Source organism: Penicillium solitum (genome assembly GCF_028829755.1).
Source record: "Penicillium solitum strain IBT 25940 chromosome Unknown utg000005l_segment0_segment0, whole genome shotgun sequence".
NCBI lineage: Eukaryota > Fungi > Ascomycota > Eurotiomycetes > Eurotiales > Aspergillaceae > Penicillium > Penicillium solitum.
The window spans coordinates 3,807,923-3,830,838 of NW_027072125.1; the positions used below are offsets into that span (position 1 = coordinate 3,807,923).

Below are 22,916 nucleotides of genomic sequence, written 5' to 3' on the forward strand. Positions count from 1 at the left end.
TGACAAAAACATGACATTTTACTATGGGAATCGGAATTGAAGAGAATTGGAGGATTCGGGCTTGTGTCTGAGGGGGTGTGTTGTGGCGGCTTAAGCATCAACCTCTCCATAGGTAGATAGTCGGCAAATCGTGCCTCTGTAGGAATCAACTCACTCCCTCCTCACTTTCCGGCCCTACAAGTAGTAGATGCCATAACAGTATTCCTTCTTTAATTCAAACACATCGACCGACACAAGAGGCCGAGTCATTGGTCTAAATGATTGAACCAAGGGTAGTTATATGTACACACTTCAATATGATATCAACAAAAGAATCCGAGACCTTCTACGTTCCACCCATTCAAAGCTTCGCTTTCCCATTCTTCTCAAACTGTTGTACAGTCTCCAACCCTCTTTCCCGAACAACGTTGTTCTTATCTTCAACCTTCTCCCGCCACTGCAAGTTTCCAGCATGATCATCCAATCCGCTCAAAACCCGAGAATACATCTCCTCTTTCATGGTACCATAGATACCCGTCGCGGCTTTCGTCTGAAGCTTGCGGGTCTGGATAAGCGCAAGCGCTTCCTCGGCTCCACCAACGGCATCAACAATACCAGCCTGGAGGGCATTGCGTCCACCAAAGCGATGAGCTTCTAGAACCACACTTCGGAAAATGACTGGCGTCAGCTTCTCGCGGAAGATAGCCATCATGGGCGTTTGAAGCGGGACGCCGAATTCTAGCTCATTGACACAGAGGAAACCACGGTCCGGGTTCATAATCCGGTAGTCATGGTACATGGCCAACATGAAGCCACCGGCAAATGCGTGTCCATTTAGTAGACACACGGTTGGCATGGGGTATCTGGAGCGGGTCAGTATTTCTTTTTCCCCTTTTTGAAAATTATGCGTGACTGGACTGTATCCTCAAACTGAGAATTTGAGATGAAAACATACGTCAAAAGTCGTCGGAACAAGCGCCAGAGCCAGTTCTCGAGGAATCCTTCGGTTTTCCCGACAAGATCGAGATCAAGCCCATTGCTGTAGAACTTAACAATTCCACTAGTAGTCACTACGACACCCTTGGGGTAACGGTGCTCGATAATGTCCAAGGCGAGCAGGAGAGCATCAATGAAAATAGGTGTCAGTCGGTTGTCCGGGGGTGAAGTAAAGGTGAGCACATAGATGGTTTCATGCTCTTTTGCTGTACTAGGGTTTGTGCAGATGATCGAGCCTCCGGTAGAGCTGATCGGTACGGTGAAAAGAGTCGTCATGATGGGAATAATGTTTGGAATAAGAAAATTGTGGAGAAAACACGATAACTACGTTCAAATATACTCGGGTATTTGAATACTAATCAGACCTCGGCGCCATCACATGCTGCCGCCGATGATGTCATCACGTGACGATCGAAGCCATTCAGATTGGTTCCGGAGGAAGCCAAAGGATTGCTCGTGGTATTTAGTATCTCGGAAGATTTTCCCTTTCAAGAGCTATCGGAGACAATGTATTGGTGTTCAAGTTTCCTTGGGAGGTGGCTGCCAACTGGCATACTGCACTAAGGGTTGACAAAATATATATATAAATGAGCTGGTATAGATTACAAAAATATATACAATTTAAAACTTTCAATAAACGAATAATGTCACAAGAGACTTCTTAAGCTCATCGAACGCCTTTTGCACATTGTCATTGTCAATGATTATATCATCGCTTTGAGAGTCTGCATATTGAAGTTCGACTTTAGCCCGTACGAGCCTCTTTTGATTCACTGAATGTCCTCGCTGCTCGGGCCATAGTATTTATTATTAAAACATGCATGTTTTACGAGAGCATATTGGAAGAGAAGAGAGGAAAACTGGGGAGGGGGAAGAAGAAGTAGTCGACTTTATCGACCTCGCCCGGTCGCTGCTTACGTGTAGTATGAGATACGGTGAGACAAATGTGTTCTTGGGGTATTTGTTTAAACTCGGTCAGCTTCGACTGAGCTGGGATTTCACTGACTTCGACTGTTTGATCAAGTACGCACTTCTTGATGTGGAAACAACCGAGAGAATTATGGCGGATCTAGAGTGGTTGATAGCCGCCAAGGACTAGGAAGACTGGGTTCAGGTTTCGAAGGCTTTAGTTTCGCAAGGTTACTATACTGGGTACGTGCTGAACGGAGAGCCTGTAAACTTGCCGAAGTGATTGGACATAGATCCGTGAGTAAAGGTTAGGTATCTATAGCCAATAGTGCAGGATGCTCTGAATTGATCACTTATGGTGGTTGTTATACATGCCCTGCACTGAACGAGTACTAGAGTAATCAGCCGTATATGCGACCTTAACGACGTAAGACTTGAATGATCCTATTTATCTGGCTCAATGATATTGGTGGCGCTATATGTGAGTTAACACTTCAATGTCTTTTTTGGATGTTCTATTTATATCTATTTTTAGTTTCAATTTTTTAGTTCTTTTAACTATAACTAAAAAGATAGGTAATCATAGGCTGTCAAAGTGCCACCAGGAATGGGAATAATATCACAAAGTAGTCGCCACCTACTTGCCGATATCCTGACCGAAGAGAACCAATTACCTCGGCAACCCGAACACCATTCTCTACTCGAACAAAATGCATTACAAACCAGGCTTAAACATCGCTGCTTTCTATAGAAAAAGAGAAAAGCGGACTGCAAGTGTAATGAACCACTGGGAATATTGACCACATCGGATCTAACGCTCCTTAACACTAAACAACGTCATCCGAGACCACTCGCATCAATGGCAAATCCCACACCAACTCTACAACAAGCTGCCGTGGTGCAAAACCCCGGAGAAAATGCAACCATCATTCTTCACAATGACATACCTGTCGCAAATCCCGGACAAAAGGAAGTTCTCATCAAATTAACCTGCACTGGTCTATGGTAAGCACTTACTTTTGGAAATGAATTCAACCCCTCCAAAAGCTAACCCAATACGTACCAAAAAGCCGCTCAGAACTCCGTGCCGTATTAGCATGGGGCGCATACAACTCCATCATCGGCCACGAAGGAGTCGGAACCGTAGTGAAAGCCGGACCCGAAGTCTCGGAATCCCTTCTTGGCGAGCGCGTCGGCGTCAAATGGCTCTACAGCGCATGCAACGAATGCTCAGTCTGCAAACGAGGATTCCCGCACAATTGTGCGCAGCAGCTCAATACAAGTCGCCATGTGCCTGGAACATTGCAGCAATATGTTATTGCAGATGCGCGGTTCCTGACACTCATCCCTGAGGGTGTTACTGATGAAGTTGCGGCGCCATTGCTATGTGCGGGACTTACGATGGTTGGTGCTTTGTCGAAACTTGATAATGAGCTGCAGGCTGGAGATTTTGTTGTTATTTCGGGGTCTGGTGGCGGGCTGGGTCATATCGGTGTGCAGATTGCGTCGAGGATGAAAGGTTTGCGCGTTATTGCTGTTGATAGTGGGGATGATAAGAGAGCGTTGAGTTTGGAGTCTGGGGCGGAGGTTTTCTTTGATTATAAGACTGAGGATGTTATTGCTCGAGTGCGTGAGTTTACTGGAGAGGGTGCGCATGCGACAATCGTTGTGCCGGGTACGAAGGAAGCGTTGAAGATGGCACCTAACCTGGTGAGGAATATGGGTTTTGTGGTGAATGTTGGCTTGCCGCCGAATGACTTGGATATTCCGCTTTCGGCTACGCTTTGCACAGCGAGAGGTAAGATGAGGATGTGGTCTTGTGGGCAAAATCATATACTAACCCTTGGAACGATAGGTCTCACCTTTATAGGGTCGTCTGTGGGCACTGAAGCTCAGTTAGCCGACCTACTGCAAGCGGCAGCTGTTGGTACGATATCGCCATCGATTGAAGTTTTTGATTTCTCGGCTGTGCCGACGTTGATCGAGAAACTGAGGGAGGATGGTATTACAGGAAGAGCAGTGGTCATATTACCACAGTAATTTGACACTCCCATACTACAATTTTAACCAAATGCTATTGCTCAGAATGTGATGAAATGGTCGTACGAATATAGAGGGTGAATTATTTTCGAGGCGAATTAATTCTCATAACTAGAATACAGCAAATTCCAAGCCACAACCTAACTCTTCCCAACCATCAACAATACTCCCCTAGCCATGGCTCAATCAACAAAATCCAAAAAGCCCGCTCCAAGCACCGAGTTATCAGAAACAACACGTGCAGCAATCATCAAAGCCCTTGAAAATGGTGATTCAGCCATCATAATAGCCAAAGATCTACGCATCGCGCGATCCACTGTTTACCGCACGAAAACACGTTTTCAAGAACGCAAAGATATGGCTTCAAAGCCCAGACCAGGCCGTCCCTCTAAGATGAGTGACCAGACCACACGTTACATTGCGCGCTTGGCAAGTAAAGATGATCGACCTAGCTGGGCTGCTATTGCTGCCAGTGTCGACGGGGGACTCTCGACATCAACAGTGTGCCGTGTTGCACGCGTTCAATGTGCCCAAAAAAAGACCCAAGAAAAGAGTCCAAAAAAGACATTAAAAAAGACTCAAGACAAAGGTTCAATACCTACGGTTAAGAAATCCACCAGGAAGGCAGTTCGCGGGAACGACTTTGAAATTGCTGAATGAGAGAATGTCACCTCCTTTGCGCTATTTCTTGTTCATGCATATGTACTTGCGAGATTAATGAAGTCGGATGGAATATGGAACTACAACGAAGACAACCTCTTCCGAGATACCTCAAGTCCCTGTGCAATGCTCTCCTCCAACGAAGTCCACCCTTCCCGTCCACAGAATTCCCGCAAAACCTTTTCCGCTTCCTTGGCAGGGATAACTTCACTCAGATCATGTCCATCGTTAGCAGGAGGTTCAGGAATCAGAGTATTATTAGGTCGTAGCTTTCGAACGACTGAGATCATATCAGTGAGGTTCACTGGAGCAGCAAATCCGAAGAGTCGCCGAGAGACCGTCTTTGGGTCGAGGAGGCCCGCTACGTGGAGACGGGCAATGTCGATAACATCGCAGAAGTATTCTGTTTTTGTATGTCAGTGTTATGATCAACCACCAATCTATTACCAGTCGATGTGCACTCACGCGGCACAAATGACTCGAAAATACGTCTATCTCCCTTTGGTAGGCCGGAGACCCAGCCCGATGTCGAGCCGGAGATTTCTTCGTGTAGGATTCTCCCGAGCTATTCCAAGTCAATATCGTATGTTTTGAATGGCAGGCCATCGGACTATAGAACTCACGGTAAAATCAGGCAACACGGTATTGAATTGGAAGCCTGGCTTGTTCTTCTCCATCCATTTCCAGGCTGCTTTCTCGCCCTCGGTCTTGGAGGCAGCATAGACGAACATACCCTTCAGATTCTCTGGAGCATCTGGATTATATGCTTGTTTGATAGCTTCGTCATTCCAGGTATCTAAGTACAGTGTCAGCCAAGGCATGCTTCTCTTCCCTTCTCTAGGAACTGATCTCTCACCCTCTCGAACGACAACACCCTCTTTATTCGCCTCTGGAAACAACGCCGCGACCGCAGAAGACGTCATGACAACCCGACGGATATCAGGATGTCTCGATGCAGCCTCGAGCAAATTGTGAGTAGCTCTCAATACCCACGGCACAACCTCTTCTGGATTCGAGCCGAAAGTGACATCTGATGCCTATACATCCCAGTTTCGTTAGCACACATTCTAATCCTCTCATCCCATTTCCACTAGCAATCACATACCACATGCGCCACCCCAGATACACCATCCATAACCCCAGCCAGGGTATCCACATCCTCAAAGTTAACCAAAACAACCGACTCATACGAGTCCCGCCCGAACTTATCCCGGAACATCTCATCGAGCCATGGTTTGGCCGAGCGGACAGTTCCGCGCACCCGGAACCCTAGTTCAAGCAAACTGTGGACAACATTACTCCCAATGAAGCCATTGGCGCCGGTCACCAGGATGCGCGAGCCACGAGGCAGATAGTAGGATTGTGTAGCCATGGAGGATATATCGATGGGTGTGTATATTCACCCCGTGTAAAAAATAGGGAGAAGAACCATCACGAGTAAGCGAGTGAGACTGTGGAGTCGAATAAAGTTCCCCTAATTCACCCTCGGACGTTGAACTGGGTTAGGGGGCGTTGGGTGGATTGGGTGACATACTCCCGGGCCCCGTTGGTCGGTTTGATTAGTTGGTGGACTGGGAGTTAGTCTACATTGAAAAGGATGTGGTGCCACTAGAGCGGGGATAGACGGGATGGGAACATTGCTGTTGACCTCAGGAGCCGTTTTGGAGACCCGGTGGTTTGGGTCAATGCGACGATCTGTGCGGAACGAGGCGTTCGTCGTTCACTTGGAAAGTGGACTTGGTAGCCTTCATGGGTCGCATTTGGAGACTTAATACGAAGTAAAGAGTATTTCGTCATGCACATAGAGGATCTTCCATAGATTCTACCTAAAAGGTCAACATTGTACACCTTAAAAGTAAACACCCGGAGGACATTGGCATTGTTGTACTTCCACTCTGTTCTCATTGGCCAAGAACCCTGACGTCACAAGTGGATAGAATAACTGTCACTTTCTTCAGCCGTTGGAGTTGCCAAAACCATCCTTTGAACATATTTCCCCATTATAGTCCAAGTCTTGCAATATAAAATCTATTTCATCACATCGCATCACCATGCAAACTCGCTCACAAACCAAAGACCAACCTTCCCAACCCCCCAAACAAGCCGCCTACGCCCAATCCTCGAATCCCGTCACACACACCCCACAAGAGCAACGAGCAACGACCGAGTCGGTTCGACACCACGGCGACACAATCGGGGCAATTAAACGGACAGCGGAGTCAAGACCATCCAGCGATGAGGAACGCGCTCGTCTGAGCGCACAACATCAACAACACGAACAGGAACTGCACAATGCACCCGACGTCGATCTAGAATACGGTGTAGAACAGCAGCCCGCTGAGGGGTATATTGCGGATACTGTTCAGCGTAAGGGGATGGGTATGCAGCGTGCGCAGGCTGGTGCGCATGCTGGTCCGGTTGGGAGTGCGGGTGGGCCTGGTCATCCTGGGTTTGGGGAAGCGGATGATCTGGCGGCGAATCTGGGGGCGAAGAAGGTTGAGCATGATCGGATTCTTGGTGATAGGGTGGGGAGGAGTCCGGCGAAGCCGGAGGGGGAGATTGCTGAGAGGGAGACTGCTAGACGACATAAGTTGGAGCAGGATGAGAAGTTGGATGTGAAGGGGGCGGTTAAACAGGCTGCTGGTGATCCCGTGGTAGGTAAATAGGTAATGAAAGTGTCTCGGCGGTATATTTGGATTTGAATGTTGGAATGGCACTGAAAGGAGCCTGTTCTAACTAACGTAGTGAGGATATTTGCACGTAACATTCATTAAGGATTTCGAGCTAGCTAAGCGCTGCTTGTATCAACATGGAAACCGGACTCGCTCTCGGTCAAACAAACTGGGTATGATTATTGAAACGGTAACGCCGAAAAATCCCAACATAGAACATAGGATGCGAAGAGGATGGGAGATCAGATATCGTCCCCGGCTGGCATGCCCATAGAGACCTTCTTCAGTTGCAGGTCCTTCTTCAGTTCCTGGATACGTCGGCCCATCTTGTTGCGCAGAATGTGATTTTGCACCTTCTCCCACTGTGCGGTTTCTGTGCGAATCAGAGCCTCCAGCTCGGCGACTTCCTCCCGCTGTTGCTGGAGTTGTTGTTGCTGCTCAATTTGATCGTCATCCAGCTCATCTTCCTCGTCCTCGTCGGATATGTTGCTCTCATCGGCAGAGGTGTCGCCGCGTTCGGTCGGTCCTCCAGCTGGCGTGAAAGGCTGCATGGATGGAGTATCCACTTGCTCCGGTCCTGGCCCTGGTGCTTCATCATCACCGGCAGCCAATGCGGCTTCCATCTCAGCAGCAAGGGCATCCTCGAAGTCATCCATCATCTCTTCTTCCGCTTCGCCATATGCATCCTGCTCATCATCGTATTCATCCTCATATTCTCCCGATTGCACCAAGCCCTCGACGCGATTCAGGGATGTACTATCCACCAACTCAAACTTGGGAGGGAAAATCGAAGTTTCGTCTTGGGCCATGAGTTCTTCCACAGCCTTTTCAACCTGTTCAATTGTGCGTGTGCTAACACGGTCGCGGAATCGGCGCTTGCGAACCCAACGGAGGGGTGGTGCGACACCGTGTGCGTATTGAAGTGTCTTTTCATCGGGGGAGTCAACGCCCGGGGGAAGTGGGTATTCCAAAGCTTCTTGGTCACTGTTGACGCGTCCCAGCACCAAGAGCATTTGGCAGATGTCTGCTGACTTGTACCAGCCTCGTCGGTCCCAACTCTTCATGCCCTCGATGATGCAGGGTAGATCCACTAGGGCTGCCGCATATTGGTGACCCCGAACATTCAAGATGGAGCGTCGGCCCTCACGCGTGAGGGGTTTGAGACCGACCTCACCGGTCTTGAATGTCCTGTCGGTGATGGATTTCCTCACAATGTCGCAGTCTTCTCCTGGGAGCATTCGTAGGATGAATTGTTCTTCGATCGCGGGATCATTTTCGGTGTCCGAGGCTTCGGAGTCATATCCAACGCCCACCGGCCGGTTGGGAACGATTCCCTTGTTTTTGATGCGGATTGACTGTAAGGCGGGTTTCTTGGATGGGAGGAGCTTTATTCTCTTGGGGGCTTGTAGGCTCGTCTCGGGTTCGGGCTCTGGCTCGAGCTCAGGCAGCGCGACACTTTCGGCCGGTCGCTTCTTTGTTGATTTCTTCTTCTTTGGTTTCTCTTCACTCGGCTCGGGTTGTGATTTTCGTGCGATCTTAAGTGTGATCTTGCGCGGCGGTTGAGGAGTTTCGGCCACTGGGGGCGCAGGTACAGGCGCGGGTGGAGGTACGGGTGTTGGTGTTGGTTCTTCTGCTGGTGGGGGGTCTGGTCTCCTTGAAAATTTGATTTTTAATGGCATTATGACAATATGAGAGTCATCTGCCCATGTAAGAGGTAATGAGTGAATGAAGACTGAGAGGCGAAAAGAGGGTGTGTCGGGATATGTAGGTGGAGGAAGTGAGGTGTGGAGGTGTGGATGGCAACGGGTCGGAGAGCGGAAAGGTTTCTTCCGACCTTCTTAGGGATGATGGCCCTTGAACAGGGTATCCCACAATCTGTATGCAAGGAATTCCATCTCCTGAGGGCTCAGCACAAAATCTGATGCGTTGCCTGGCCTTTGCTGGGCGTGTATTTTTTCATAGGGTATTTGGAAGCTCCCTGACACTCTCGAACAATTCGGCGCTGGGTTAGGTACAATTTCGATTCTCTGGCAAGGAAGAGGATGTTGATTTGGCCCTCTGGACGCCCATTCTTCAACAGATATTCTGCCCCAGTTGTGAACGGTCACTGTAACCGCAACGTTAACATGACCACTGGATTGAGTCAACCAGAACTTCACATCCTCTTCCACCTGTATTCTTCTCTCGGTCCACACAACTTGCGACGGCTATAGTCGGCCAGTCCGTTTCTCTACCACCTGTAGAATATCCCGGGCGCCACCCTGAATCCGCGGCTTTCTCTGTGTTCGAGGTCCCTTGGAAACTTGCATTACCGGTAGCAATCAGGGGGTGATTCAAGTCCCTCGCTGCCCAAAGCGCAAACAGGGCCTCAAACGCTCCTTTGGCTGCCTCGTGAACGGTACTTGTCGGCCTTTCGATAACTAGGTGATTGGTTGAACGTTCATACAACTTCCATGATTTTCTGAGTCGCCTTTCGTCTCCATTCTTAAAATACTCGAGGAAAGAACGATCATCAATAATAAAGATAATATACGGGTTTATTATACCCATGTACCCCTCATATTGCTCCCTTTGACGCTCTAAAATCTGGAGACAATCCTGGACTCCCCTGAACTCGTGTTTTGGGGTATTCGAAGGAAGAACGTCTTCATACATGATGCCGATAAATCAAGAGAGATGAAATTGTAGTGTAAGAGAGAAGGGCTATACGGAGTACACCTATATTGGAAAAATGTACGGCAAAAATATGACCAAATAAGATCATCATGTACCTAGGTACCTAACTACATATCCATGGATGTATGTACATAGGTAGGTAATGCCTCATAATTGTTCCAAGGTTAGGTTGTGCACCTGGGAGGAAATAAGCAAAATATACGGAGTACAACAGTAGATACATACGTGCTAAATGACGCTGTTATTCTGTCATTTTTTGCCTCGAATAGAAGCCTACCTTTTTCTATGTGTCCACGTATAGCATACACTAGTCTAACTTGTTTTATCGGCATCATGTATGCAGACGTTCTTCCTTCTACGACACCAAAATATGAGTTTAAGGGAATCCAACATTTGCTCCAGATTGTGGAGGGGCCAGGGGAGGAAGATGAGCAATGCGAAGGTCATAACCCATATATTATTTTTACTATTGATGAGCGTTCCTTCCTCGATTGTTTGGAGAATTCTCCATCAAGATCCCTCGGAAAATCTTGGGAGTGTTATGACCCTTCCATTAACGAGCTTCTCGTCAAGATCATGGAGTCCCCACCTCATGGAGTAGCAATCAGTGCGTTCACGGAGATATTCCTCGCATGGAGAGGGCCGTACAATTCAAACTATCCGCTTGAAGGCACAGGAACAATCATATTTCGAGGCAATTCAAAAAAGAAGAAGAAAGCCGATTGTTCATGGAGGCCGGAACATTCAGGGCTCGACAGGAAATGGCCGACTATCGCAGTCGAGGTCGCATACACAGAGCCCCCGGCGAAGATGATTAGGGACGTGCAGTTCTGGTTGAACGAATGTGATGGACAGGTGAATATCATGCTTACAGTCAAGATACATAAACGCGGAAAGATATCAATTGAACAATGGAGGATGGGCGCCCGCGCTCCATTCCCCGTTCAGAAACTCGAGATCTCCAGGAACCCCGCGCCAAACTGTGAAAAGATCCAGGGGAGCATGCGACTCTCCTTTGAAGATATCCACCTAAGGCCAAAAGGGCCAAATGACACCGACTTTGTCATCACCCATCAGAACATTGAGAGTCTCGCACACCGAGTCTGGCATCAACAGGACAGAGAGGACCAATCTTGATAAGAGCTTGTCCGCCTCCGCCTTGGATCCCGCTCTCTTCAAAACATCCCGCTCATTTCACACTTCCTCACTTACATATTAATCGCCACTGCTTTCATCCCATTAACAAAATCGTGTGCTTTTTTTTTCCTTCTTTTTTTCTTTTTCTTTTTCTTTTGCCTCTCCTTGCTTCTCTGCCATAATGTCGGGCCCAAACCTGCACAACGCTCTCCTCCGCCCTCCGATCATCCAAATCCTCCGTGCTCAAGGCTTCCACTCGACACGCCCTTCAGTCCTAGAATCTATTCAGGATCTGACTGGTCGGTATCTGATAATTCTCGCCTCATCCGCAGCTGAGCATGCCGCAAATTCACACCCATACGACCCAGTTCCGGATCTCGAAGACATCTACCAAGCTCTGCAAGATGCAGGAGCCATCCGACCACAATTACGTGAATGGGAAGAGGAATGGCAGGGAGAAGAAGATATGCGTGGTCTCGATGCTTTCCTCGGCTGGATCACTGGCCCTGCCCACCGTGAAATTCGACGTGTTGCCGGTTTTTTGCCCAGCGAGGGTGACATGGTGGACCCTGACGCCGTTGAGAAGGAGGATTACTTGACCGCATTGAAGAAGAAACACAGCAAGACGGGCGAGGAGTCCCGATACGCTGGGACTGTCCTGGGAAAACATGCGGAGGAACACCCTGTCGTCATTGAGGGTGGTGCCCCTAGCATCCAAGACTGGGGTGCACAGGTTCGTGCCCGGGCTCCGGAGGCAATGGATAGTGACAGTTCAGGTGTAAGCAGCGCACCGAGTCATCTCTCTGATGACGAAGCGATGGGGGCGTGAAGGGCGCCACACGGCCTCATGAATTGCTTGGCTTTTGAAAGAGTCGCAAAGCTTGAATCTCTTCTTCACCAATGTGCCCAGACCTGAGCTGACATGTCACCCTTTCGGTTGTCCTTCCACTCGGATTATCTTTCATCTCCACTGCCCTGTTTGAAAAACAAACAGCCCACCACCATCTACTAGGACAGTCGAACCCAGTCCTCACCAGTGGTCGCCTACATTGTTCCGACTTGACTCGAACCATGATCATCGCCCTCACTTCACTGTTCAAGGGAGACAACCCTTCTGAATAACTCAACCACCAGAGCTATACCTACATGACCCACGATATCTCATGGGATGGGTATGAAAGCCCGGTGTGGAGTTGCAAGCGGATTCAGTCTGTTTAGCAGGTGCGAATTGCTCGGAATTCGTTTAATCGGGGATTAACATGGTATTTTCATTTTTCTTTGCATCTGAGTATTCCAGCGGATATCCTATTCTGCGTGGAATTCTGATGTGGCATTTCTCTACCTATCCTAGGAGCTCACGAGCAACGCGTCATATGATCTACACGTTCCCTAGTTGTGTCTTAGTAGCAGAAGATGCCCCAAGAAATATCAAATATTCGAGTGGCGAATAGCGAACTCTTTTAAGTATCTGCAAGAATATTTGGCGGCTTATATTTTAGTAGTCGTTTCGGTAGTGCTTTTGGTAGTTGCTTTTTGAGTCTTTTGCGTACCCTTTTTAGTACATATTTAAGAAAACTACATATGTACGTCTCTTGACGTCTTTGGTTTTCAGATATCTTCTCGGTCTTCTCTGGTTTCTATTTAGGCAGACAGAAGAAAAATGCTTGACAATTGTAGACGAATTTGCAATATATAACCTTCAACATAGTATATACAAGAAGTGAAATAACAAATTATACATGACCGAAACATAGTACACAAATGAAGCCGGTTAAGGAACTGGCTGGTAGCTTCCTTTACTACGCAATTCACTTTGCCTCCATCTCAACTTCGACTGCTCCAACGTCGTGAGCTCTGCGTTGTACTGCCCATCGTTCAGGGCCTGTTGTAAACGGCCGCTCCGGCGTTGCTTCAAACAATAGAATAAGAATGCACCGATGAGAAGCGCCCCAGCAACAGCGGCACCGCAGTACACACCGATATGAGCCCCCTGACCAAGATCATCCCATTTCTCGGATAGTGTCTTGGCTGGTGTCTTGTTGATTTGTGTTAAAGCGGTTGAGTTTCCACTGCGAATTGAAGTTAGTTCCCCAAATCATTGAATCTTGGCTTCAAAAACAAAACTCACCTGACCACCTCAATACTCTCACGGGTGCCCGTGGTTCCATTGTACTTGTACTCCTTTCCAGTGTGGAAATCTTGAACGCGGACCTTCGATACACTCATAGTGAACGGAACATCGGACCAGTCAACCAAACCACCACCCCACTCGAGATTGCCCTGCGACTGTCCCTTGACTCCAACCGGCCAATTGCTAATCTTGACCTGACACGGTGTTTGCGGGTAGTTTTTGCCGTACACAGTCAACGGCTCGGAGTAGTTCACTGTTCGCACCAAGTCGCCATCAATCCACCATTCAAGACGATCTTTGTCCCAGTACGAGGTGTAGTTGTGGAACTCGGTATCTGCATTGGAAACATAATGATATCCGCCCCGATCACTCGTGGTGGTATTTCCCTTGCCGAAGAAATCGGATTGCACTCCGCTCGTGTTGTATCCAACCCACTCCCAGTCGATCTCGTCCAGGTCGTCGGATTGTAGGATAACACTGCTGATGACGCCGGCTCCCTTCGCCATCTTGACGTGTGCTTCCATCACGCCGAAGAAAATGTAGAAGTTGGATACGAGAAGAGTTGACGAGTTTTCGGTTTTCATGGAGAAGTCGGCGCCTGAGGATGTGTAGTCCAGAGTTCCGGTCTTCATGGTCCAGAGGTCAGTGTCGAGAGTTGAGTTGAAGAGCCATGTGTGCTCGGTTCCGAGGGCTGGATCCGCACTACATGTCGTGTTCTTGAGGGGGTTGCAATCCGTTCCAGTGTATTCGGCGGTGGCATTGGCGACCCCGACAATGGTAGTCAGGGGCAGAAGCAAGAACGAAAACCAGGATCTCATGATGTCGGAATTCTGTATCGACGCGGTATGCTAAATCCGATTCTAGTACCCACACAATACCGCTTTATATTGCAATTTCTGCAGCGGGATTGTCACGATAGCTGGAGGGGATGGATGTGAAGAAATCAACATCTAAGAAATTCATCCACGAAAGGAGATGAGGGAGTCCGTGGACGTGAGTTTAATTGGTAAAATCGCCATGACTACTAGCAAAATCAAGATTAGGGAGGTCAATAAGCGAGATAGCAAAAGGCATCGACCAATGCTGTAATTAGAACCTTGCCCATACTTAGTCGAGCTTAGCGTCGGAAAGTCTCGCAGACGACTCATCCAGTTGAGATTGAAGTTATGGAGACTAACGTTATCTCCGAGTCCGAAAGGAAAGCTTTTTCGAAGCTTGACTCTGCACTATATACTAGTAAGCTCCTTAGCGCAAATTAAACGGCCTCATTGAGTTAGTCGCCTGTTAAAGGCCCACTGGCAGCGTAATTACCTGGGCCTTCTCACGATGCCGATTGGCCACGTTATTTTGTTTAAGCCCGCCAACATCCGCACTCAGGAACATATCAGGAACAATATCCGATTATTGGCTATGCTTGTCCATAAAGAGAAGTTGAGGAAATTAAAAAGTGGAAAAAGGAAAAAAATTGAAAAAGACGCAGTGGATTAATATCGAAAGCCACGAAACAGCCCTGGAGAGTATTTAATAAACCAGCTCGCCTCTTTGGCTTCTTTCATTCGTGACTTTCTCTTTTGCCGAGGAAGCTTATATTTGGCGGATTTGTGCGATTTCTTTTTGTTGGAATGAAGGTAAAGGGATCTATATTCTATTTTTTTCTGACAATATTTGCACAATATAGGCCCGTCCTAGTACCAATGGGGAACCAACTTAGATCGAGGCCAACTACTTTGACAAGCACTTCATTTCCCTGTTCCATCTGCAGTTATGTCTATTGAAAGTATTCACTTGCTTTAGAACTGGCTCCAGGAAATGGCAGGCAAGTGATGTCCTTGCCAAAGTAGTTGGACTCGCTCTATATTGAGGCTCCGTTGAGTTTGGATAGAGACAATCTCGTACAAGCCGAATGAGATTTTTTCTGCTTACTATGTTGTGTTTTAATAGTTACATCTAACTACATATTTAACCTGCCAAAATAAACAGAAATGCTGAAGGAAGACCTGAGCCCTTAGGCACGAGCCCAGCATTTGCATCAACTCTTACTACGTTCGGAAGGCTTTCGCAGATGTAAACAGCAGGCTCTTGGTCCTTCTGATCGGACAGTCTCTTGTCTTGTTCTTTCCTCTTTCTCTCGCGAACCCTCATCCGCCTGTTTTGTTTACCTATTGCTCGTCAATTTGTCACTCCCCGTCTCGTCTCTCTTGTCAACGAGCCACGTCCGTTCCACAGTTCAACTGATCCATATCCACCATGCAGTACCAGCTCCTTTTTGCAGCCCTGGCTGCTGCAATCACCCTTGTTCTTGCTCAGCAAGCACCCGACTGCAATGCCTTCGAGAAAACCTGCCCGTCAAACAAAGGTAACACCAAGGGCCATATCAACTACGACTTGATGCAGACTTCGGCTTTGAATGAATGGACATCACTTGGTGGAGCAGTAGTCACTGGGCCTGATGGTGCAGAATTCACGATCCACAAACGAGGAGATGCCCCGACAATTGTAACTGACTACTACATCTTCTACGGCGAGGTATCCGTTGAAATGAAGGCTTCTCCTGGCACCGGTATTGTCAGTGCGGTTTACATGCTCTCAGACGCCAATGACGAGATTGACTGGGTGAGCTCTACCTTGCACTGGGCCCCTCTGGGAAACAAATCTGCTAATGATTAGACAGGAAGCACTGGGTGGCTCCACCGACAAATTGCAGACAAATTACTACGGCAAGGGTGATAACAGCGAGGATTACGATCGCTGGGCCTGGCAGCCGGTGACACGCCCACAGGAAGTGTTCCATAAGTACACTTGGATTTGGTCAAAGGAGAAACTGTCCTGGGCGATCGATGGCACTGTTGTCCGGACAGTCGACTATGCTGATGCCAAAGATGGCACTCGCTTCCCACAGACGCCGATGCGCGTGAGAATTGGTATCTGGGCAGGAGGTGATCCGGGCAGAATCAAGGGCACAATCGACTGGGCTGGTGGCGAGACCGATTACTCCAACGCACCCTTCACGATGTATGTCAAGTCGGTTGAAATTGTCAACTACACTCCGGCGGAGAGCTATGTCTATTCCGATAAATCTGGGTCTTCGGGCAGCATTGAAATCAATGGTGCCGTTTCCTCGGGTGAGACTTCCAGCACGACCAGTTCCGCTATTCCGACCACTACCGATACTGCTTCGTTGACTTCCTCTTCTACGGTTTTATCTACTACAGCCTCATTCGTCACTTCGAGTTCAGTCAAGTCAGAAAGTTCAACCACCGTTGACATTGCCATATCTACCTCGACTGCTACGGATTTGTCGTCTTCACTCTCATCCACGGGATTTTCGGGCACTACCTCCAATTCTTCTAGTTCCGCCAGCTCCCCCCTCACGACCTCGTCCGCCGAGCCACGAAGCACTGTGCTAGGTTCCAATTCGACTTCAGCGAGCTCCGTGACCACAGGTGGCTCGGCAACGAGTTCTTTCAACTCGGCTTCTACCTCGGGTTCGGCTTATGTCGCCCTTCTGACACTGGCCGTAGGATTTAAGTTTATCCAGATGTTGACTTGGGCTGTCTTTGCATTTAGTCCAAGGGATATCTGGGTCTAGTGTTTCGATATGGATATCATATCCATGAATAGTTTGCAGTTACCAGAATCTGCTCGTGTCTCTCTATGAATCTCTGAATTCAACCCCACTGGGATTTCAAAAGGCGCTATAACAGCGTTGAATTTCTTACTACCTAGACTAAAAATACTGCAGAGGAACAGCAAATTACACGAAATAGATCATTCATGGCAGTATATACGACTATGTTTGATACAGATGTGTCAGAAATACTCAGCAGTGAATTCATAATATATCCTATAGAAATCAATCCTCCGAACAACTCATATCAAAGGTACCAGTCAGTTGACTGTGCAGCGTCTAGTGTTTCCTTGATAATACAAGCCGCCGTGTATTCAATGACATCCTCTCTCTCCCAGTCGAAGGCCCGGGTACTTATCTCATAACTAGTCCAGTCATTCTCGAGGACGAGGATTGCCTCGGGTAAACAGAGTCTGAGTGTCATGGAGAAACGTTGGAATTGGGCATACCCAAGAAGATGGCTGCGAGGCTGGCGTTCATCGCAGATTGCTTGGAATACCAGCTCGCGACAAAGGGTTTCCAGTTTCTCGATCACTTCGTGGCGTCGCCATGCTTTGTATGTCAGCGTTTCAATCTGTGTCTCCACAATCTGGACTATCTTTGTGTATTCTGCCTCAAGGGCCGGTCCAAACATGGGCATCTGGGACATTGCTGTGGATATGATGTTAGTAATGTAAATGTAAATGTAAATGGATCCAGTTTCCTGGGGTTAGTTGTCGGTCCAGACTAAAGTGAGTATTAGGAGATAAATCACTTAGGAAATCTAAATACAGAATTAGGTGAAGAAGGATGTGCGAGAAGGAATACTTATCACTACCTAACTATGTATGCTTTCAAAGATGTTACCTGGCTAGAAAGAGACAGTCAAAGTGATTGAAGTTCTTTGGTTTGGAATTTCCTTTGTTGTTTTCATATGCCTGAGGTTTCGATCCTCAATGAACCAGATTGCCTCTTTTTTTTGTCTATGGCAGATACCCGAAACTGGAGAGACAGAAGCTCTAACCTCTAAGTGAAAGAGAGGCGGGACAGCAGGGGAGTTCAATAAAGGCTTACACCAAACTATTTAAGTTACAGAATGAAGATTACACTCCATTTTCGACTCAATTTGTACGAACATTGATTGCATGGTAGCATTGAACTTGGCAGACAGACGGTATGTCTATTTTTGTGGTGATGGAAAACTGTATATATGTATCTCTTGTTCTTTTTCGACTTGGAATAATAGTACGTGAAAAGGAACCAACCGAAACGGACTACAGTTAGCGATTTATCTCAGACATCATGCATGTTTATCGTTAATGGTACATTGGAGACCAGTAATAGATTTCAGTCTGTTGGGAATGAACTTGAGTCTCACAAAGCCCGTACAGGGTCAGTTGGGATATTATTCCAGATTGCAAGGCACGGATCAACCAGCATTCCCCTCATGGTGCTGATCCAAATTGAAGACAAAGAGATGAGTACTATGGGGAATTATCAGAATCGTCGGCTGCCTATACAGCTTTTCTAGGACTTCAATAATTCGATCCATCTATTTGGCCTGAGATGATATTATGGACATTATATGTACGAACATACTACCGTGTTTTGCTTGGTCTTTTCAGATGCCTTTCAGATAGTGTTTTGAAATGGTATTTTAGAGTGTCTTTCTAGAGTGCTTCTCTAGCGACATCGCCAAATAAATCAACCGGTCTCTCACTTTAATTCCAAAAGTGAACTGAAAGGAAGGCCAAGGTGAACCACGGGATTCTCTCATATGAAATGCGAGGAGCTAAAAAAAGATCCTGAAGCTCAAGCTCTTTGACACACCATGGCTTAAGGAACTGTTGGAATTTAGTCCTCTTTTACTTTGAACAGGGCGGTTTTGGCTTCGAGTTGGAGCTCTTTGTTCAGATGAACTACACAGACACACTTTCTAGTTCGACTAAATGATCAGAGAACCCGAATTTCACAGTTTCTTTCATGTAAATTCAACTGTGCCCTCGAAGGATTTCTTTGATGTTCGAATTATTGCGCTTTTGAAATTGGGGGGGGGAGGGGGGGGGCTTTTCTTCAATCTAGTCTTCTTTGTTTGTGCATTGTAGTATGTAACTTTTAGTCCCAAAGTACAAATATCTCCCTCGCCCAACTGAAAACATGTCTCGATTATCTCAGGCTGCACTGAGCTTCCACGCCTTCTGCATTTCATATCGCTCCTATCATCTCGCTCTTCGAAATGAATCGTCCTCGCCGAGCCGCTGCTACAAAGCCACCGGGTCACTATGCTCCCACCTCTCCCGCAAAAAAGAGGAAGGCCAGTGACACTGCCAGTGCTTCGGCCCGGAAAAAGGGCAAACAGAAGGCTCAGCCCATGGTCGACGGAATGGGCGTGTCTATACCTGGTCCTGTTCCTGGTCCTTCTGCCGCCGTCCCCATCCCTGTTATTACACCGACACCTGTGGATCCGGCCGCACTTGCATTGGATTTGAATAAATCCTATGAAGGCCAAATTCCACCACCGACACGGCCAATACGGCAGACAAGATGGCAACAGCCGGCAGCGAATCCAATTATGTTCATCCAGGATACGCCAAAAGGTTGGAATGACAAAGAACCCGATCTTGATCCTGAGTACGTCATTCCCGCTCACTATACCCACATTTGTAGATACTAATATATACTATATAGTGATTTGAATGCTCAGATTGCAAGGTGCCGTGAGCGGATCAGTGATAATATCATCACCCGGACGTTTCACCACAGGTTGAGGGAGTTATTGCGAGAGCAGAAACGTCGCGAGTGAGTATTTCCAGGATCCTTTTTGCGTAACACGGTTTAAATAAATGATTAGTGCAATGATGGCCTTGGAGCCAGCTGGATTGAGTTGGCCTGTCGTCCTGCGTTTGCAAACACTCCAGGGGACTTTGGCATGGCTCCAAAGCGAGAATGACCAGTACGAACTGGTTGCCAATGTGACAAACATCATGGCAGCGTACAGATCAGGCCAATTGAGATGGAATCCAGGTCTTGTTACCTACTGGTCTAGAGGCGCACAGCTCTGCCATCCGAGGCCATTCAGGTGGGATGAATTTAAGATCATCAATGCCCAATATGCCGGTCACACAGGCTTTTGGGTAGAAGGGGTATGTCTCCTCCAACACTCGGGGTGGTCAGAAACTAACATGCATAGCTTCAAGGACCAGGTCCAGGAGACCAAATGGCAGAATGGATAGCTACGCCATATCCAGGAACGGCGATATTTTCTGCTTACGTGAGTTCAGGTGCCAAGAGGGATGTTTTTGTATCTAACATACTTTCAAGATGGACATCGCCATACAACTTCCAGAGTCGACTATTGTGCCTTCCGGTGCATTTAACCCTGTACAAACATCCCTGCCCAATAGCCTTAACTTCTTGGATGATACTGGGGCTTCTACCATGCAGATAAACAAAAGTGATATGGACAATCTCATAATTGACAATCGTGACCCCCTAGGAAATGACCCCCCTCTTCCACCACTGTTAGGCAGCATGTCCATAGTAGTCGCGAATGGAGGAGTCATCAACTTAATCTGCAGGCAATTTGAGGTTAACATGTACGATAGCGTGGCCGACTCCCTCCTCTCTATCTTGTGGCATCCAGTTCAAGTCCTCATTCATGATGACACCAACACTAAAGCAATTCTTCGATTGAATGGTCCGTGGCCACGACACAGGATGTATTCAGCGTCGGCTCCGGATGGCACTAGCTATTCCTATTTTGGCGACGTACACCCAAGATTCCTGAATGTGCCCACCGTAGGTCCGGTTCAAATGACCTCCGCATTACCGGACCTTCCACTGGATCCAGTGCCGGCAGCAGGAGGAAAAGCGGCAGCAGGAGGAGGAGCAGCAGCAGCAGGAGGAGCAGCAGGAGGAGGAAAAGCAGTCCCTTGATAAGGAAGGCCTTTTGTTCTTTAAGTGCAATGTGGCGAATATCTTGCGTTCTACTATATATCTGTCTTTTACGTTGGTTTTGTTGGATTGTTGATTTAAACACTAGACTCGTTTGTTTTCTTGGTATATCTATTCTTTTAAAATTTCAAAGTTTCCATCTAAGCGTGTAAATCAGAACTGCCAAAGTGATTATTATATCGTACAAGAATACTTGCTTAAGCCTTAGCGTATCTTCATATCTTTTTAGTAGTCTTGTTAGATGTTGGATATATATCTGTTGTCCAAAACCTTAGGTCTTGGCAGTGACATCAGCTCCGATTCCCGCCCTTCTCCAACTCTCACCAGTTCACCACTTCACCATGGTCTACGCATTTATCCTCCCAACCACCTCGCCTCTCTCATTTCAATCATTCATATTCTCTACCACTCACCCATCCCTCCCCCAATCAGCCTCAACAGCCCGCCATGCTCTCCGCCTCGCACTGAAGGCCCACAAGCGTTTACCCCGCGGCCCGCGCCAGGATGCCCACCTACCCACAGTTCTGTCCGCCTTGAATGAGTACATCCCCTTTTTATTCGCAATCTCAAATGGACTGAATGGTCGCTCCGTTTCAACCGATGCATATCCTTCTGCCTTCCAAGATGGCTATACGTCAGGGGGGACGAGTCTCCGCACCGGCGAAATAGTCGACATCACGATCAGCGCGGAGATAGAGTCGGCATGGAGATATACGTTATCAACCCCAAGCGCATTGAATTTCGGGTCTAGTGGAAATAACCCAAGCGGAAACGGTATCCGCACGCGGAATGGACGAGTCTCCGGCCGGGGCATCCACTTCGAATTGGCATTTACGCTCACAACTCTGGGGTATGTACTGAGTAGGATGGCGCGCGCAGGGGTCGTCGCTGCGCTATACGCATCGTCTACCCCGTCTGCAGAGGTCCGTACTGCTGCTGTGCAGACCGCAACGCGGTATCTACTTCAAGCTAGCTCGGTCCATAATCTGCTCGCGTCCTCGCCGACTTTCACCGCAGCTACTGTGTCAACAGTGCCGGATCTCGAGGCTGCTACACAGTCAGCCCTGTCATCTCTGGCCATGGCGGAGGCTACGTTACTGGCCGTTCTTAAAGATGATGCATATGTTGCGGCGTGTATCCAGTCGCGCAATCCGAATGATAAAGAGTGGATGGTCCATGCACCGTCGATTCCGAAAGTACGCGCTCTGCTATTCGCAAGACTATGTGTTCGTGCTGCAGAGTACGCCGAACAAGCGGCTGCAGGTCTAGGTGCTGTTGGATCTACTTCTGGTCGTGCAGGCCGTGTGGATGAGGATTTAGTCCGCTATACAGGAGTTTTGGCTCGCGTTGCTCGGGCACGCGCCTGCCGATTTTTTGGTGTAGATGCTGAGCTGTCGGGCAAAGTGGGTGAGGGTATTGCGTGGTTGCGAGCTGCACGCACCCCGCTCGGACTACGTGGGGCAGGGTCTTCACAGGAAGACGCTGCTGGCTCGGGAGGTTCTGCAAAGGGCGGCCTGTCCCGTTTAAAGCGCGAATGGACAGAGCGGCGTGAAGATCGTCGAGTCACTAAAGATGCTGGCGGTAGCCGCAGTGAAAAAGGTCCATTGGATGCGGGGGATGATGCTGGTCGTAACGAGGAGGGAAGAGTCCTTGCGATGCTTGAGACTAAATGGGTGAAAATGAATGACACAGTGAGCTTGGATTCTCTATGTCCCCCATGATCTAGGCGGGTCTCAATGCATGGCTTACTAACTCGATGTAGATGAACACTCAGCCCATTCCACCCTCTGCACCATTGCTCTCTAACCTACCTTCTGGTCGAGATATTCACTCTCCCCCGGCACCATACCAACCCCCTTCTTTAGACGAGGATCAACTCATGCGGATGCGTGCCCCACCAGATGAGAGAGACGATGTTATGTTTGGAAGTGATGACGATAGTGAAGACGAGGCAGGACAGCCTGATGGCCGTGGACCTCCGGGTGCATTCCCGGACCGAAGTGCGACAGCCTCGAGCGTTTATTATTGAATGATACCACTATATAAGTGCATATGTAGATCATCGTATATGGTGATATATACCGAATGGAGCATTCAATCACTTCTCGAAGGACAAGCACAAGGGACCGGTAAAGACACAAGGACCGATGGAGTG

General features: G+C 48.1%; 15 protein-coding genes across 15 annotated transcripts; 9 read left to right on the forward strand and 6 right to left on the reverse strand.

The window, feature by feature from the left end:
• Positions 1-340: 340 nt before the first annotated feature.
• On the reverse strand, positions 341-1,251 carry N7455_009029 (enoyl-CoA hydratase/isomerase family protein; the record flags this gene model as incomplete). Its single annotated transcript, XM_040958734.1, has 2 exons — positions 341-842; positions 935-1,251. The coding sequence occupies 2 exons, from the start codon at positions 1,249-1,251 to the stop codon at positions 341-343; spliced, it is 819 nt and encodes a 272-aa protein (XP_040810781.1).
• A 541-nt stretch (positions 1,252-1,792) lies between these two features.
• Positions 1,793-2,074, forward strand: N7455_009030 (Dimeric alpha-beta barrel; the record flags this gene model as incomplete). Its single annotated transcript, XM_065606067.1, has 1 exon — positions 1,793-2,074. One exon carries the CDS (start codon positions 1,793-1,795, stop codon positions 2,072-2,074), a length of 282 nt encoding a protein of 93 aa, XP_065461016.1.
• A 529-nt stretch (positions 2,075-2,603) lies between these two features.
• Positions 2,604-3,924, forward strand: N7455_009031 (zinc-dependent alcohol dehydrogenase; the record flags this gene model as incomplete). Its single annotated transcript, XM_040958732.2, has 3 exons — positions 2,604-2,889; positions 2,955-3,682; positions 3,740-3,924. The coding sequence occupies exons 1-3, from the start codon at positions 2,744-2,746 to the stop codon at positions 3,922-3,924; spliced, it is 1,059 nt and encodes a 352-aa protein (XP_040810801.1). The 5' UTR covers positions 2,604-2,743.
• A 177-nt stretch (positions 3,925-4,101) lies between these two features.
• On the forward strand, positions 4,102-4,584 carry N7455_009032 (uncharacterized protein; the record flags this gene model as incomplete). The annotated part of the gene is made up of 1 exon (XM_040958794.1): positions 4,102-4,584. One exon carries the CDS (start codon positions 4,102-4,104, stop codon positions 4,582-4,584), a length of 483 nt encoding a protein of 160 aa, XP_040810825.1.
• Positions 4,585-4,664: 80 nt separating this feature from the next.
• On the reverse strand, positions 4,665-6,002 carry N7455_009033 (uncharacterized protein; the record flags this gene model as incomplete). Its single annotated transcript, XM_065606068.1, has 4 exons — positions 5,690-6,002; positions 5,208-5,621; positions 5,050-5,149; positions 4,665-4,987 (listed from the first exon to the last, which is right to left on the reverse strand). The coding sequence occupies exons 1-4, from the start codon at positions 5,954-5,956 to the stop codon at positions 4,665-4,667; spliced, it is 1,104 nt and encodes a 367-aa protein (XP_065461017.1). The 5' UTR covers positions 5,957-6,002.
• A 633-nt stretch (positions 6,003-6,635) lies between these two features.
• Positions 6,636-7,250, forward strand: N7455_009034 (uncharacterized protein; the record flags this gene model as incomplete). Its single annotated transcript, XM_040958779.1, has 1 exon — positions 6,636-7,250. One exon carries the CDS (start codon positions 6,636-6,638, stop codon positions 7,248-7,250), a length of 615 nt encoding a protein of 204 aa, XP_040810802.1.
• Positions 7,251-7,498: 248 nt separating this feature from the next.
• N7455_009035 (transcription initiation factor TFIID subunit 7 family protein) lies at positions 7,499-8,935 on the reverse strand (the record flags this gene model as incomplete). The annotated part of the gene is made up of 1 exon (XM_040958717.1): positions 7,499-8,935. The coding sequence occupies one exon, from the start codon at positions 8,933-8,935 to the stop codon at positions 7,499-7,501; it is 1,437 nt and encodes a 478-aa protein (XP_040810815.1).
• Positions 8,936-9,094: 159 nt separating this feature from the next.
• On the reverse strand, positions 9,095-9,911 carry N7455_009036 (uncharacterized protein; the record flags this gene model as incomplete). The annotated part of the gene is made up of 3 exons (XM_065606069.1): positions 9,095-9,389; positions 9,411-9,453; positions 9,491-9,911. The coding sequence occupies 3 exons, from the start codon at positions 9,909-9,911 to the stop codon at positions 9,095-9,097; spliced, it is 759 nt and encodes a 252-aa protein (XP_065461018.1).
• Positions 9,912-10,265: 354 nt separating this feature from the next.
• Positions 10,266-11,069, forward strand: N7455_009037 (uncharacterized protein; the record flags this gene model as incomplete). Its single annotated transcript, XM_040958705.1, has 1 exon — positions 10,266-11,069. One exon carries the CDS (start codon positions 10,266-10,268, stop codon positions 11,067-11,069), a length of 804 nt encoding a protein of 267 aa, XP_040810848.1.
• Positions 11,070-11,250: 181 nt separating this feature from the next.
• On the forward strand, positions 11,251-11,898 carry N7455_009038 (Bromodomain associated domain protein; the record flags this gene model as incomplete). Its single annotated transcript, XM_040958819.1, has 1 exon — positions 11,251-11,898. One exon carries the CDS (start codon positions 11,251-11,253, stop codon positions 11,896-11,898), a length of 648 nt encoding a protein of 215 aa, XP_040810857.1.
• Positions 11,899-12,840: 942 nt separating this feature from the next.
• N7455_009039 (glycoside hydrolase family 16 protein) lies at positions 12,841-14,018 on the reverse strand (the record flags this gene model as incomplete). Its single annotated transcript, XM_040958802.1, has 2 exons — positions 12,841-13,138; positions 13,198-14,018. The coding sequence occupies 2 exons, from the start codon at positions 14,016-14,018 to the stop codon at positions 12,841-12,843; spliced, it is 1,119 nt and encodes a 372-aa protein (XP_040810759.1).
• Positions 14,019-15,447: 1,429 nt separating this feature from the next.
• On the forward strand, positions 15,448-16,789 carry N7455_009040 (glycoside hydrolase family 16 protein; the record flags this gene model as incomplete). The annotated part of the gene is made up of 2 exons (XM_040958744.1): positions 15,448-15,813; positions 15,872-16,789. The coding sequence occupies 2 exons, from the start codon at positions 15,448-15,450 to the stop codon at positions 16,787-16,789; spliced, it is 1,284 nt and encodes a 427-aa protein (XP_040810824.1).
• A 286-nt stretch (positions 16,790-17,075) lies between these two features.
• N7455_009041 (uncharacterized protein) lies at positions 17,076-17,477 on the reverse strand (the record flags this gene model as incomplete). Its single annotated transcript, XM_040958733.1, has 1 exon — positions 17,076-17,477. The coding sequence occupies one exon, from the start codon at positions 17,475-17,477 to the stop codon at positions 17,076-17,078; it is 402 nt and encodes a 133-aa protein (XP_040810789.1).
• Positions 17,478-19,043: 1,566 nt separating this feature from the next.
• Positions 19,044-20,743, forward strand: N7455_009042 (uncharacterized protein; the record flags this gene model as incomplete). The annotated part of the gene is made up of 5 exons (XM_040958805.1): positions 19,044-19,438; positions 19,496-19,606; positions 19,659-19,950; positions 19,998-20,078; positions 20,129-20,743. The coding sequence occupies 5 exons, from the start codon at positions 19,044-19,046 to the stop codon at positions 20,741-20,743; spliced, it is 1,494 nt and encodes a 497-aa protein (XP_040810768.1).
• Positions 20,744-21,102: 359 nt separating this feature from the next.
• Positions 21,103-22,790, forward strand: N7455_009043 (pH-signaling protein PalC; the record flags this gene model as incomplete). Its single annotated transcript, XM_040958724.1, has 2 exons — positions 21,103-22,452; positions 22,524-22,790. The coding sequence occupies 2 exons, from the start codon at positions 21,103-21,105 to the stop codon at positions 22,788-22,790; spliced, it is 1,617 nt and encodes a 538-aa protein (XP_040810863.1).
• Between the last annotated feature and the right edge of the window lie 126 nt (positions 22,791-22,916).